Genomic DNA, 13,789 nt, shown 5'->3' on the forward strand with positions numbered 1-13,789 from the left:
AGCTAATTGAAAGTGGGGTTACAGTTGAGGAGGAGTTTATTCAGGTGTCCCCGTTAGCGGTAGCCTCCACCCGGATCACCGTGTCAGGTGTCCCTCCGTTTATTCCAAATGAAGCTCTGGAGCGAGAGCTGCGGCGTTTTGGGAAGTTCGCGAGTGGGTTCCGCGCGGTGGGTCTGGGGTGCAAGGACACGAAGCTGAAGCATGTCCAGTCTCTGCGGAGACAAGCCTTCATGTTTCTTGAAAACGAGTCTCACACACTGGACGTGTCTTTCCGGGTTCGCCATGAAGAAAGTTTCTATATGGTGTACGCGAGCTCGGGAAGCATGAAATGTTTTCAGTGTGGAGAAGTGGGACACAAGAAAGTGACGTGCCCGCACGGGAGACGGGCGGCGGGGTCCGCTGGAGCGGAGGGAGGGGAGGGCAGCGCCGGGGGGACTAAGCCTGCGTGGGGACGGGCGGCCGGTGCTGCTGCGTCCTCTGCGGCTGAGGATTCTGCTGAAGCGGTTCCGGCCGCGAGAGTGCCGGTGGCTGCGGAGCCCGGTTTGGCTGCGGTGGTGCCGGTGGCGGCGGTAGTTCCGGTGGATAGCGGGCCGGGTGCGGTCGGTCCGGTGGGTCCCGGGCCGGCTGCGGGGGTTTCGGCGGCGGCGGTTCCGGCAGCAGCCGAGCCGGCTGTGCCGGCTCCAGCTGCTGGAGGTCCAGCTGTTGTTAGTGGCGCAGAGGTTCCCTCTGCTGCGCCTGCTTCTGAGATATTGTCGAAGCAGGAGAAGATAAGTGAGAAACAGGTCATAACAGGAGAGGTGTTGGTTGCCAACCCGGAGCAGGGGATGCAGTGTGGGTCTGCACAGCAGGCAGAACCCAGACAGGCTGAAGTAGACTGCAGTCAGGTTAGTGAGATGGACGTGGAGGATGACTACGAATCAGACAATGTGTCTGTAGCTGAGAGCGGCTCAATTAGCACAGAGTTATATTCATTAAAAGAGGTCAATGAGTTTTTAGATGAATCATTTGGCAAAGCAGTGGAGGTGGCGGAGTACTTCCCAGATATTAAAAAATTCATACAGACAGTCAGTTCCCTCCAGAAAGAGGTAGGGACGGATGTCCTGGATGAAAAACGCAGATACAGGCTCAGGAAGCATGTGACTGCAGCAAAAAAAGGTCTTCCATGCAAGATACGGTCAAAGAGGAGGAAAAACTGTAAATAAAGACCATGACCATTCATCACTGGGTGTTTTCATTCCGCTGTGTTTACCTGTTTGTCCTTTTACGCTTTATTTTTTTTTTTTTTTTTTTTTTTTTTTTTTTTTTTTTTTTATCCTCATGGCATTAAAAATAGCCGCATTAAACATTAACGGGGGTAGAAGTGCGCACAAAAGGTTCTTAGTTTCAGAACTTTTTAAAGTAAAAAAGCTGGATGTCCTTTTTTTACAGGAGACTCACAGTGATTGCCTGAATGAGACAGACTGGGGAGTATGGTGGGGGGGGCAGCACGTACTCAGCCATGGCTCTAACCTGAGCGCTGGAGTCGCTGTTTTATTCTCTCCCTCATTAAACATGACATTTTTATCAAGCACAGAGATCGTGGCAGGCAGAGCTCTGAATGTAAGGGTGGAAATACACAGCATTATTTTTAATTTTATCAACGTGTATGCACAAAATAAAGGTCCTGAACGGGTTACTCTTTTTAAATTATTAAAAAACAAGTTGGACAGTGTTGGACAAGGGGAGTGTATAGTAATGGGGGGGGATTGGAACTGCTGCACGGACGTCACTTTAGACAGAACAGGACAGGAGCTCCATCCTCAGTCCTCCTCTGTACTGGGCCAGACAGTCAAGGAGGCGGATCTAGTGGACGTATGGAGGAGGAAACATCCGTCCACCAGGCAGTATACCTGGATCAAGATAACGGATGGCAGGGTCAGTGGGGCCCGGCTGGACAGATTTTACATATCAGCTCATTTTATCACCAGGGTGACAAACTGTCAAATCCACCCGGTTGGTTTCACAGACCATCATTTGATTTTAGTAGAGCTACTTTTATCGCCTGCTAGAAAGCCTGGGTCCTTCTGGCATTTTAATGTTAAGCTTTTAAATGATTTAAATTTCTGTGAGAATTTTAAACTTTTCTGGGCCAACTGGTGTTCAAAGAAAGTCTTGTTTCCCTCCCTGGGTCAGTGGTGGGAGGTCGGCAAGGGTCAGATAAAGGTCTTCTGCCAGCAGTACACTGCATACGCTACAGGCAACATAAAAAAAGCTATGGAGCAGTTGGAGGCCGACATTAAGGAGCTGGAAAGTGTGCCTACCAACGCGGAGACATTAAAGGATAAAAGACAACAACTGAACTCCTTTCTCCAGGAGAGGGCCAAAGGAGCTCTGGTTCGAGCGCGGTTCCAAAAATTAAAAGACATAGATGCACCCACCACTTTCTTCTTTAACCTGGAGAGATCCGTGGCCCAGGGGAAGCAGATGGTGTGTCTCCGGCTGCCGGATGGGAGGATTACATCAGAACCAGCGGAGATGAGGAGACACGCGGTGGAGTTCTATACCGACCTGTTTGGGGCAGAGGAGTGTGACGGGGAAGCTGTGGCTGAGCTGCTGCAGGACCTCCCACAGCTGAGCCCAGGTGAGCGAGACGCCCTGAGTGCTGACATCACGCTGGAGGAGCTCACCACTGCAGTATCACAGATGGCTGCAGGCAAGTCACCAGGGTTGGATGGATTACCAGCAGATTTTTTAAAACATTTCTGGAATATCATGGGACAGGATCTGCTGGATGTCCTGAAGGAGGCATTGGGTAAAGGGCTTCTTCCAGCCTCCTGCAGACGGGCGGTCATATCACTCCTTCCAAAGAAAGGGGATCTTACTCTGCTAAAGAACTGGAGACCTGTCTCTCTTTTATGTAGCGACTATAAGCTTTTATCTAAGGTTTTAGCGAATAGACTCAAGGTTTTTATGGAAGTTTTTATTAATTCTGACCAAACATATTGTATACCAGGTAGGTCAATTCAGGACAATTTGTTTTTAATGAGAGACATTTTTGATGTGTGTAAGATATATGATATGAATATTGGCATTATTTCCATCGACCAGGAGAAAGCATTTGATCGTGTCGATCGGTCATTCCTGTTTGCCACACTGCAGGCTTTTGGTGTAGGGGAGCACTTTCTGTCCTGGGTGAAATTATTATATAATGATACATGTTGTGTGGTGAAGGTGGGGGGAGGGCTGAGCAGACCGGTACCAGTCCAAAGAGGGATCAGGCAGGGCTGTCCGATCTCAGGTCAGCTCTACAGCGTGGCCATCGAACCTCTCCTGTGTCGCCTCAGAACTCGTCTGAAAGGCCTGCGTCTGCCTGAGCTGCCTCAAAGTCCCCGGGTTATAATATCAGCTTATGCTGATGACGTCAACATCCTGGTCCAGGATCAGGGGGACATAGAACAGCTAGAGGGCAGTCTGGCAGTATATGCAAAGGCTACAACAGCAAAGGTGAACTGGCAAAAGAGCGAGGCATGTGTGATTGGTCAGTGGGATCCAGGGAGAATACCCCGTCTCCCTGGGAACCTGACATGGGGAGTGAAAGGGTTGAAAGTCCTCGGTTTGTTTTTAGGCAGTGAAGAGCTAGAGAGGCAGAACTGGGAGGGAGTGCTGGAGAAGGTGCAGCTCAAGTTGTCTAAATGGAAATGGTTGCTACCCCAGCTGTCCTACAGGGGAAGAACTCTGATTGTCAATAACCTGGTTGCAGCGTCCCTGTGGCACAGACTCCAGGTGCTTACTCCTCCACCGGGACTCATGGAACAACTGCAAAGGATGCTGGTGGACTTCTTCTGGTCGGGCCATCACTGGGTGCGGGCGTCCGTGCTGTACCTCCCTGTGGCAGAGGGGGGCCAGGGTCTTACAGACATCATCGCCAGGACTGCTGCTTTCAGGCTGCAGGCAGCCCAGAGGCTGCTGTACGGCTCCACACGGTGCTGGTCGGCTGTGGCCCGCCTGCTGCTCTGGAGAGCCGGGGGCCTCGGGTATGACAAGCAGCTGTTCCTGTTAAACTCTCCTCAGCACAGACTGACTGGGCTCAGTCATTTCTATGCATCTGTGATAGAGGCCTGGAGGACGCTCAACTTCACGAGGCCTCCTGACCCCACGCCTGGGATGTGGCTCTTTGAGGAGCCACTGTTCAACAATGGTTTCCTGGTCCTAACGTCTACATCCTCATCATCAACAGTTCAAAACAGGTTCAGGGAGGCCGGAATAGGGAAGCTGGGCCACCTGACACGGACATCACTGGAGAGGCTGGCGGAGGTGACGGGGATACGATCGACCAGGATGCTGCGGAGCCTCGTGGACGAGGTCTGGCAGTCACTGCCCCAGCCTCTTCGGACCTTCGCCCAGAGCCAAAGCCAGGCTGACTAGTGGACAACAACAGAGGAATACCATTTTCCCATCCTGAATGTGAGTCCTGCGTTGGGGGAGTGGAGAGAAGAGAGCGGCCGACTGCTAACCCTCAGGACTCCAGCACTGGGCACGTTCAACACCTCTGCAGGGAAACAGCTGTACTGCAGCTGCGTGAAGGTCCTGAACTGTCGCTCTCTTGAAGGAGTCAGGGAGTCGAGATGGACGGAGGTTTTTGGCTCAGACTATTCCCCTAGTGGCAGTTGGCGGGTCCTGTATAAACCTCCTGTGGAGAAACGGATGGCGGACATCCAGTGGAGAATAATACACGGAGCTTTAGCTACAAACAGATACAGAGCTCACCTGGACCCAAGCACTGGGGGGGGGTGTCCTTTCTGCTCACTGCCAGAGACCCTGGAACACTTAGTAGTGTCGTGTCCCAGGTTAGCTGACACTTTTAAACAACTGCAGGAGTGGGTGGGGTGTTTAGGAGAGGCCTTCTCGCTGCCACTCTATGTTTTTGGGCCCAAGTACGTTGAAAGGAAAAAGACTACGATGGTTTTAATGAATTTTCTTTTTGCTAATGCCAAAATAGCAACTTGGGTTAGCAGAAAGAACAAAATGGCGGGTGTAGGCTGGACAGATCCACTGCGCTGTCTCAGGGGGTTGGTGGCAGCTCGCCTGAGAGTAGAACATGCTTATTTTACACTGACGGACAATCTGGAGGGGTTCAGTGCTGTGTGGGGGGTGGGACAGGTCCTGTGCTCACTGGAGGACAACCAGTCGCTGGTTTTAAAATTTTAACAGAACGTCTGGTAATTTTATCGTTGGTGTATGATGTGTGTGTGCCTGGAATGTTGGAAAAAAAAATTTTGTGGTCCACAAATTTTGAATAATTAAGGATTGATTTTTGACAATGTGACTTAAATAAAGTTATTCAAAAGTCAAAGTCTCAGCTTCTTCTGCTCCTCTCCTCTTCTTCTGCCCCTCTCCTCTTCTTCTGCTCTTCTCTTATTCTGCTCCTCTCCTCTTCTGCTCCTCTCCTCTTCTTCTGTTCCTCTCCTCTTCTTCTTCTGCTCTTCTCTTCTTCTGCTCCTCTCCTCTTCTTCTGCTCTTCTCTTATTCTGCTCCTCTCCTCTTCTTGTTCTCCTCTCTTCTTCTGCTCCTCTCCTCTTCTTCTCCTCTTCTCTTATTCTGCTCCTCTCCTCTTCTTGTTCTCCTCTCAGCTTCTGCTCCTCTTCTCTTCTTCTGCTCCTCTCCTCTTCTTGTTGTCCTCTTCTCTTCTTCTGCTCTTCTCTTCTTCTGTTCCTCTCCTCTTCTTCTGCTCTTCTCTTATTCTGCTCCTCTCCTCTTCTGCTCCTCTCCTCTTCTTCTGTTCCTCTCCTCTTCTTCTTCTGCTCTTCTCTTCTTCTGCTCCTCTCCTCTTCTTCTGCTCTTCTCTTATTCTGCTCCTCTCCTCTTCTTGTTCTCCTCTCAGCTTCTGCTCTTCTCTTCTTCTTCTCCTCTTCTCTTCTTCTGCTCCTCTCCTCTTCTTCTGCTCTTCTCTTATTCTGCTCCTCTCCTCTTCTTGTTCTCCTCTCAGCTTCTGCTCCTCTTCTCTTATTCTGCTCCTCTCCTCTTCTTGTTCTCCTCTTCTCTTCTTCATCTCTTCTCTTCTTCTGTTCCTCTCCTCTTCTTGTTCTCCTCTTAGCTTCTTATGCTCTTCTCCTCTTCTTCTCCTCTCAGCTTCTTCTGCTCCTCTCCTCTTCTTCTGCTCTTCTCTTCTTCTGTTCCTCTCCTCTTCTTGTTCTCCTCTTCTCTTCTTCTGCTCTTCTCTTCTTCTGCTCCTCTCCTCTTCTTGTTCTCCTCTTAGCTTCTTATGCTCTTCTCCTCTTCTTCTCCTCTCAGCTTCTTCTGCTCCTCTCCTCTTCTTCTGTTCCTCTTCTCTTCTTCTGTTCCTCTCCTCTTCTTCTGCTCCTCTCCTCTTCTTCTGCTCTTCTCTTCTTCTGCTCTTCTCTTGTTCTGTTCCTCTTCTCTTCTTCTGCTCCTCTCCTCTTCTTCTGCTCTTCTCTTCTTCTGCTCTTCTCTTCTTCTGCTCTCCTCTTCTTCTGCTCCTCTCCTCTTCTTCTGCTCCTCTCCTCTTCTTCTGTTCCTCTCCTCTTCTTCTTCTGCTCTTCTCTTCTTCTGCTCCTCTCCTCTTCTTCTGCTCCTCTCCTCTTCTTCTGTTCCTCTCCTCTTCTTCTTCTGCTCTTCTCTTCTTCTGCTCCTCTCCTCTTCTTCTGCTCTTCTCCTCTCCTCAGAGTGAAGATGCAGATCAGTCAGAACCACAGATCTTATATAGGAGGATCTGGGGCTGTCCCTCTGAACCAGTCCATGAAGGATCCAAGGGGGGGGGGGGAGGAATCACACCAGCTGAGTCACATGTGTTTCCTGAGGGAAGAAGAAGACACAACTTCCTCTGATGGTAATTCAGTCACACATGGTCTCACCATATCCACGTCATAAACAGTTCCGACCATAAAACAGCTCAAGTCAACATTTGGTGTTTGTAAATACATAAAAGTAACAAGGCTGCAGAAACTTACCACAAATACCAAATAGTTTTGTATTTGTAGTAAGTAGTAAGTAGTGAGCATGCAGCTCAACGTGGCGAAGACGAGGGAGATGGTGGTGGACTTCAGGAGGAACAAGCCCCTGCCCTCTCCTGTCTGCATCGGTGGGACGGCTGTGGAGGTGGTCCCTGCATACAAGTACTTCGAGCCGTGTGCTCAGATGCTGGTTGAAGTTCTCCTGCAGGACATGGCGTCGCTACGAGGAGTTTGGTAGAGCTTGAAGGGCGAGGAGATTTCCTTGAGAGGGGTGAGCTGGGAGCTGCACCTCTGACCTCCGGTTGTGGGTTGGATAGAGAAGGAAGCTGGATCAGAGCTTGAGCAGCCTTCCGCCCTCGGGAGGATTGGAGAAAGAGAGAGAGTTTGGGGAGACCTCACAGGTCTTGGACCAGAGTGACCAATAGGAGTTGACCCTGGTGGTTCTTGACACCTTTGTGTGATGTTGTCCAGACCGCAGGACATGCAGCATCCTGTTACATCCTCTGGGAGACTGAGTTCCTTGACTTTCTAAGATCAATGGAACCTGTGGCATCTTGGGGGATTGAGTCCACTCCAGCACATGCGGCATGTTTGTTTCAAGTTTGACTGAAAGGAGGCCTGTGGTTTGCACAAAAACCATGTCCCAACACCACACACACACACACCACACACACACACACACACACACACACACACACACACACACACCAGCAGCTTAAAGGGACAGTCCCGCATGTTTGAATTAGCTTGTTAGCCAAGTTAGCACAAGTTAGCACTTTGGCACAATCATCAAGTCTCCTCAGGTTCTCTGTGGACCTGCACCTGTCTCTGTGTTGAGATGTTTGAGGTGAACAAACTGAATCTAGTTTTCACTCAGAGCTGAAATGTTTCTGAACGTCTCTTTAAAATATTAGATTAGATATCTGTTGATTTTCATTTTGTTTCTATGAACAGAAACTCTATGAGATATTGAACTGCCTGTTTCTGTTCTCTGTCAAAATAAAAGCATCTGAACTGTCACTGGGTCACTTTGATAAAACATCAAGATTCAACATGAAGTCCTGCAGTTTCCTCTCTGAACCAAAGTTCATTGAATATTCAGCTGATCAGCTGACGTCCCCTTGAGCATGTGTGTGTGTGTGTGTCTGTGTGTGTGTGTGTGTGTTCACACTTAACTTGTGTACCAACCCTGTTTAGTTCTTTCAGATCCGTTCAGTCCCCTCCCCCTCCTCCCCCTCCTCCCCCTGTGTGTCAGCTCCAGGACGATGGAGGAGCTGCAGCTTTGCGCTCTGCTCGGAGCGTGAGGAGGCTTCCTGTTCTCCCTCCTCCTCAGCCTCCTCCTCAGCCTCCCCCTCCCCCTCTGTCTCTCTGTCTCTCTGCAGCAGCTGAAAACATGGACGGGTTCCGGCTGCCGCCCGTCATAGAGGAGGTCCTCGATGCGTCTGGTCAGTGTGTCTGAGTGTTTCCTGTTTATTAACTGTAATGAGAGTCACACAGCTGATTGGATGAACCAGCAGTGATGGAGGGAAAACGACTAATATGATATAAATGATCTAAAGTTAAATTCATCCTAATAATCCTCATCTTTCATCACTCTAACCAAATCTCTTATTTTGATTTATTCTACCTGCACTATTGACACTTCTTGTTTCACAATAAAAGCCTCTCAGTGACGTTAATGCACTGAAGAGCAGTGTGTTTATATAGATTGATCGTATTTAAAGGTGGTGATTGACAACCACCAGGGGGAGATCCAGATGTTTTGGCAGCTGTCATGTGGAGGATCTTTATTTACAGTTTATCTTTCTCCATCATCACCGGCAGGTGGAGCCACAGTGTAAACAGGAATCACCTGGTCTGTACCATGTGACCTGTGTCAGCTGAAGATGTGTGATTTCAAATCATTTATCATCTGTGCAGACGAACTGAGTGAGCTGAAGGACAAAGAGAGGGAGGATGAGGAGACGCTTACAGATGGAGAGAAAGGACAGGAGGAGGAGGAGAAGGAGGAGAAGCGAGGAGGAGTGAGGGATGAAGAAGAAGAGGTGGAGGAGCTGAGAGCTCAGGTTCTCCAGCTGCTGCTGGAGCTCGAGGAGACGAGAGAATTCTCTCAGAGACACGAGGAGAGTTTCATGGAGCTGCAGGGTCAGTGTTTCTAACACGTTTCTGTTTCTTCATGTTTAATCAGACTCATCTGTTGGACTTGTGTCCTGGGGGAGGAGCCTCACACGTGACTCGGAGCTTTATTCACTGATCACAACGTTTCTCTTGTTGAGTTAAGAACAGAGGAAGTTGCTCCTTGTTAACATCTATGAGACAAATAACATGTGATTGATTGTTGAATCGAAATGTAGAACTTTCCCTCCTCTTCTCTTTCAGGTGTGTTGGATGAAGAGCGACTGGCGAGCGCTCACCAGGCCGAGAGTTTCACCAGACAGATCCAGAGACTACAAGGTACTCGATTACTTCACTGTACTCAGATTACAAGCACAGGGAATTCTGGTTAAATTACAAACTGCAAAAACAGATTTTTCTCTTATTGTCCTCCTTTCTGTTCTCCTCCTCTCCTCTCTCCTCCTCATCCTCTCTCTCCTCTCTCCACCTCAGTTCAGTTGCACTCGGTGCAGGAAGAGATGAATAACCTGGAGGAGGAGAAGGAGAGCGAGCTGGAGGAGGCGCAGGAGGAGTTGCGCTCGGCTCAGCAGGAGGTGGTGTTGCTGCAGCAGGTGTCCGAGGAGGCGGCGGCGGAGAGAGAGAACGACATTGCCTCCCTGCAGGAGGAGCTGTGTCGGCTGAGGGCGGAGCAGCAGCGTCTCCTCGCCACGGCGCAGGAATATGAGCTGGAGATCACCACGCTGAGGGCCGAGATCAGCATGAAGAGCCCCCACACGGGGGCGCCATCGCTCGGTGAGGAGCTGAGTTCAGAGGGCGAGCCGTTCACATGATCTTCAGACATTCTGAAATACTCTATTAGCTTAGCTTAGCATGAAGACTGGAAACAGAGGGAAACAGTTAGCCTTCCTCTGTTACCACAAATGTAACAGATTAATTAAAAAAATGTAACTTATTTAAAAGAAACGTTATCTCGGTTCTCGTCACTCTGCGGAAATATCATAAATCTGTTCTCAGATTAATCCTCAGTTGTTCATATTGTGGTTGTAGTTACCTCTGCAGCCTGTAGGGGGCGCCAGCAGCTTGTGGTCTCTGTGACGTGACGTCCTGTGTTCAGGGGACATGGAGCAGCTGAAGGACGAACTCGTCCACCTGACGGACGAGTGTCTCACTCTGAGCGACGACAACAAACAGCTGAACGGCAAAGTGCACACGCTGAAGCAGCAACAAGACACGTGAGTCCTGGCAGCTGTCAATCAAACTGCTGCTGTTCATGACTAATGTTAACATGACAGATGACAAGTTAACACGATCACATGATCACTGAGTCACTTCCTGTAAGCAGAGGAGCCAATCACTGAGCAGGAACCTGTCGTCCCGGTGAACAGGTGTGATGATGCGTACCTGGCAGTCAGAGTGCAGGGCGACACTGAGCAGGACGAGCAGGTGAAGACGGACTCTTACATCACTCTGTCCCACGACCTGGAGGTCGAAAGGTCAGAGGTCGACGTCCTGAAGGTTCAGCTGAGAGCAGCTGAGGAGACGACACGAAGGATTCAGAGAGAGGTACCGACACGACGGCTAACCACACGACGGCTAACCACACGACGGCTAACCACACGACGGCTAACCACACGACGGCTAACCACACGACGGCTAACCACACGACGGCTAACCACACGACGGCTAACCACACGACGGCTAACGACACGACGGCTAACCACACAGCTGCTAACCACACGACGGCTAACCACACGACGGCTAACCACACGACGGCTAACGACACGACGGCTAACCACACAGCTGCTAACCACACGACGGCTAACCACATGACGGCTAACGACACGACGCCTAACCACACGACGGCTAACGACACGACGGCTAACCACACGACGGCTAACCACACGACGGCTAACCACACGACGGCTAACCACACGACGGCTAACCACACGACGGCTAACCACACGACGGCTAACCACACGACGGCTAACGACACGACGGCTAACCACACGCCGGGCGCGATCTCATATTTAAGAAATCCATTAATGAGCGTGTGAATTGATAGATTTTTTTTTTAAGCAGAGTCTAGGTTATGGAGCAGGATCTTTTACAGAATAATATTAAACTCACAGTGACCTCTGGTGGACTAGCTGTGTAACGACAGTTTGTCTCTCTCTCTCTCAGTGTGACGGGCTGAAGGGCGAGCTAGCCGAGCTGCTGCTGATGTACGACAGCAGCCAACGAGAGCGAGCGGCGCTGGAGCAGGAGCTGCAACGTTACAAGGCCGAGCTGCTGACCGGCAGGAAGTCACAGGTGAGAGGTCAAAGGTCAGACGACAGGGTCTGATAAACCTGATAAAGTATCAGAGTCTGAAACGAGACCAACGGAGGAAGTCTCCGCCCACGAGCAGGATGTCACTTCCTGTTCAGGACGTCTGCATGTGAGTTGATGAACGTCTCCGGTTCCAGAACCTTCCATTGCTCATCTGCTTCCTGGTTGTCAGAGGCTGTGTCTCCTCATCTGTTTGTACCTGAGCTCGATGTCTGAGAGCAGGGCTCTGATTGGCTGATGGATCACATGAGGAACAGTTAAATACAAACTCGTAGGATTATTGGATCGTTAAATCAAATGACCCGATGCCGTCCTCCATCCCAAATCAGAATCCATCATCCACAGCTCTGCTCCTCTTCATCACATCCCTCCTCCTCCTCCTCCATGTCACAGATCTTTAAATAACAAGATGTGGAAGCTTGTAACGTCTCCATTTTGTCTTTAAGCCTCTTTGGTCTCTTTCTGTTTCCTCCTCCTTCCATTTACCAAACTCTGTAGATTTGATGCTCGATCGTCTTTCTGTCCATTCTCTCGTCCTCATCGAACCTCTTCTTTCATTCGGCCGCTCGTCGCCGTCCTTCACATCTTTTGACTATATTCTGATTATTTTATGGTTTTATTTCCTCTCTCCACCCCCCCACCCCCCCACGTTCCTGCCCTCTGTCTTCTTCCCAGAACTGCACTCGTCCGTCTGAGTCCCCCGTTCTCTCCATCCCCTTCATAGGAATGATTGTTATAGTGGCCTTGATTTGGTGCTGGTGGGAGGAGCTGGCGTCCTAGATGGCACCAGGTATGGCCACGCCCTTCTTTCTCTAGCAGACACGTTGGTTCCTTTGGCGTCCGAGTGATTCACTCTGAGGTCAAACCCTTTCCTGCCGTCACAGTGAAACAGAGAATCATGTGACGCCTGCAGCTTCATTCTTTCATTTTCCTTTAGACGTCTCGTTTGGAAAATGTTGATCAAAATATTACTTCATAAAAAGTTGAACGTGCACAGATTGTCGTTGGACTCGATCCTGGACCAACCAGAGGTTTTGATTCTGCGTTTCCACCACAGGAACTTTCCCAGGAAGCTTTGCAGGAATTTCAAAGGTTCTTCAGTCAATCAAAGTCTTTGTTGATTCAGATTTTAGTTTGATAATTCAGGCGTTTGATCTGAATCTCCTCCATGTTAACTCTGTTCATGTAGAACTGTTCTATAGTCGTCTGTGTTGCTGCCCCTGGTGGACTGGAGTGATACTCCACCAGGTTTCATGTCAAACATATCCACTGACAAATGTCTGTGAAAGACACAATGAATGAGTCAGACTCTAGTGTGTGTCTGAGTGTGTGTGTGTGTGTGTGTGTGTGTGTGTGTGTGTGTGTGTGTGTGTGTGTGTGTGTGTGTGTGTGTGTGTGTGTGTGTGTGGAGACACTGTGTGTATGTGTGTGTGGAGACACTGTGTGTGTGTGTATGCGGTGGTGAGTCTGTGTGTCTGTGTGTGTGTGTGTGTAGACACTGTGTGTGTGTGTGTGTGTGTGGAGACACTGTGTGTGTGTGTGTGTGCAGTGGTGACACTGTGTGTGTGTGTGTGTGTGTGCAGTGGTGACTGTGTGTCTGTGTGTGTGTGTGTGGAGACACTGTGTGTGTGTGTGTGTGTGCAGTGGTGACTGTGTGTCTGTGTGTGTGTGGGGACACTGTGTGTGTGTGTGTGTGTGTGTGTGTGTGTGTGGAGACACTGTGTGTGTGTGTGTGTGTGTGTGTGTGTGTGTGGAGACACTGTGTGTGTGTGTGTGTGTGTGTGCAGTGGTGACTGTGTGTGTGTGTGTGTGTGTGTGTGTGTGTGTGTGTGTGTGTGTGCAGAGATCTGTTTACAGAGTTACTTTTAACACAAGTGTTTAGTCTCTCACACACGACACCACTTCATTTATAGTGTTTACGTGTTTGTGGAAACTTGTAACGGACAGAAATACTTTGTACTAACGTCCTGAAGAAGTTGAAAACCTTAAATTTGAACTTTAATGATAAACTAATGAAGTTTACAAACATTTATCATTCAAATTCAGTTTTGGTAATAAAATATTTTTGCTAAAATCTTTCTCTTTGCAGTTTGTCGACGTCGTCTGAAACTTTTTGATAATCGTGTAACCTCCGGTTTCATCTTGTCACATGTGACATAAAATAAAAATCTCCAAAGTTAAAGTCGTCGCTGTGATCGATAAATGTTGATCCTGATTTTCATCTGCGTCGGATTTGACTTCCTGTGACCGTCTCTGTTTCCGCAGACGGACGCTGGCGGCTGGAACCTGGCGGTGGCGGCGGTTGCTGTGGCGGCAGTCATGGTTCTGGTCGTCCCCAGCTTCACCAGGGCCTGAGACAAAAGGTGACCTCAACGATGACCTCACTGGGAACTGTG

The 13,789-nt window shown here is 49.5% G+C and overlaps 1 protein-coding gene across 2 annotated transcripts; it reads left to right on the forward strand.

Moving 5' to 3' along the window:
* The first annotated feature begins 8,298 nt into the window (after positions 1–8,298).
* On the forward strand, positions 8,299–13,789 carry LOC133948704 (coiled-coil domain-containing protein 136-like). 2 transcript variants are annotated; one of them, XM_062382653.1, is made up of 9 exons: positions 8,299–8,395; positions 8,871–9,095; positions 9,330–9,404; positions 9,558–9,857; positions 10,180–10,297; positions 10,451–10,628; positions 11,247–11,375; positions 12,069–12,183; positions 13,659–13,781. In XM_062382653.1, exons 1-8 carry the CDS (start codon positions 8,344–8,346, stop codon positions 12,171–12,173), a joined length of 1,182 nt encoding a protein of 393 aa, XP_062238637.1. In that variant the 5' UTR covers positions 8,299–8,343; the 3' UTR covers positions 12,174–12,183; positions 13,659–13,781. The 2 variants fall into 2 exon arrangements, with proteins under 2 accessions (XP_062238637.1, XP_062238639.1); XM_062382655.1 differs by lacking the exon at positions 12,069–12,183 and having other exon boundaries at positions 8,310–8,395; positions 13,659–13,789.

This window comes from Platichthys flesus, chromosome 23 (assembly GCF_949316205.1).
Source record: "Platichthys flesus chromosome 23, fPlaFle2.1, whole genome shotgun sequence".
NCBI lineage: Eukaryota > Metazoa > Chordata > Actinopteri > Pleuronectiformes > Pleuronectidae > Platichthys > Platichthys flesus.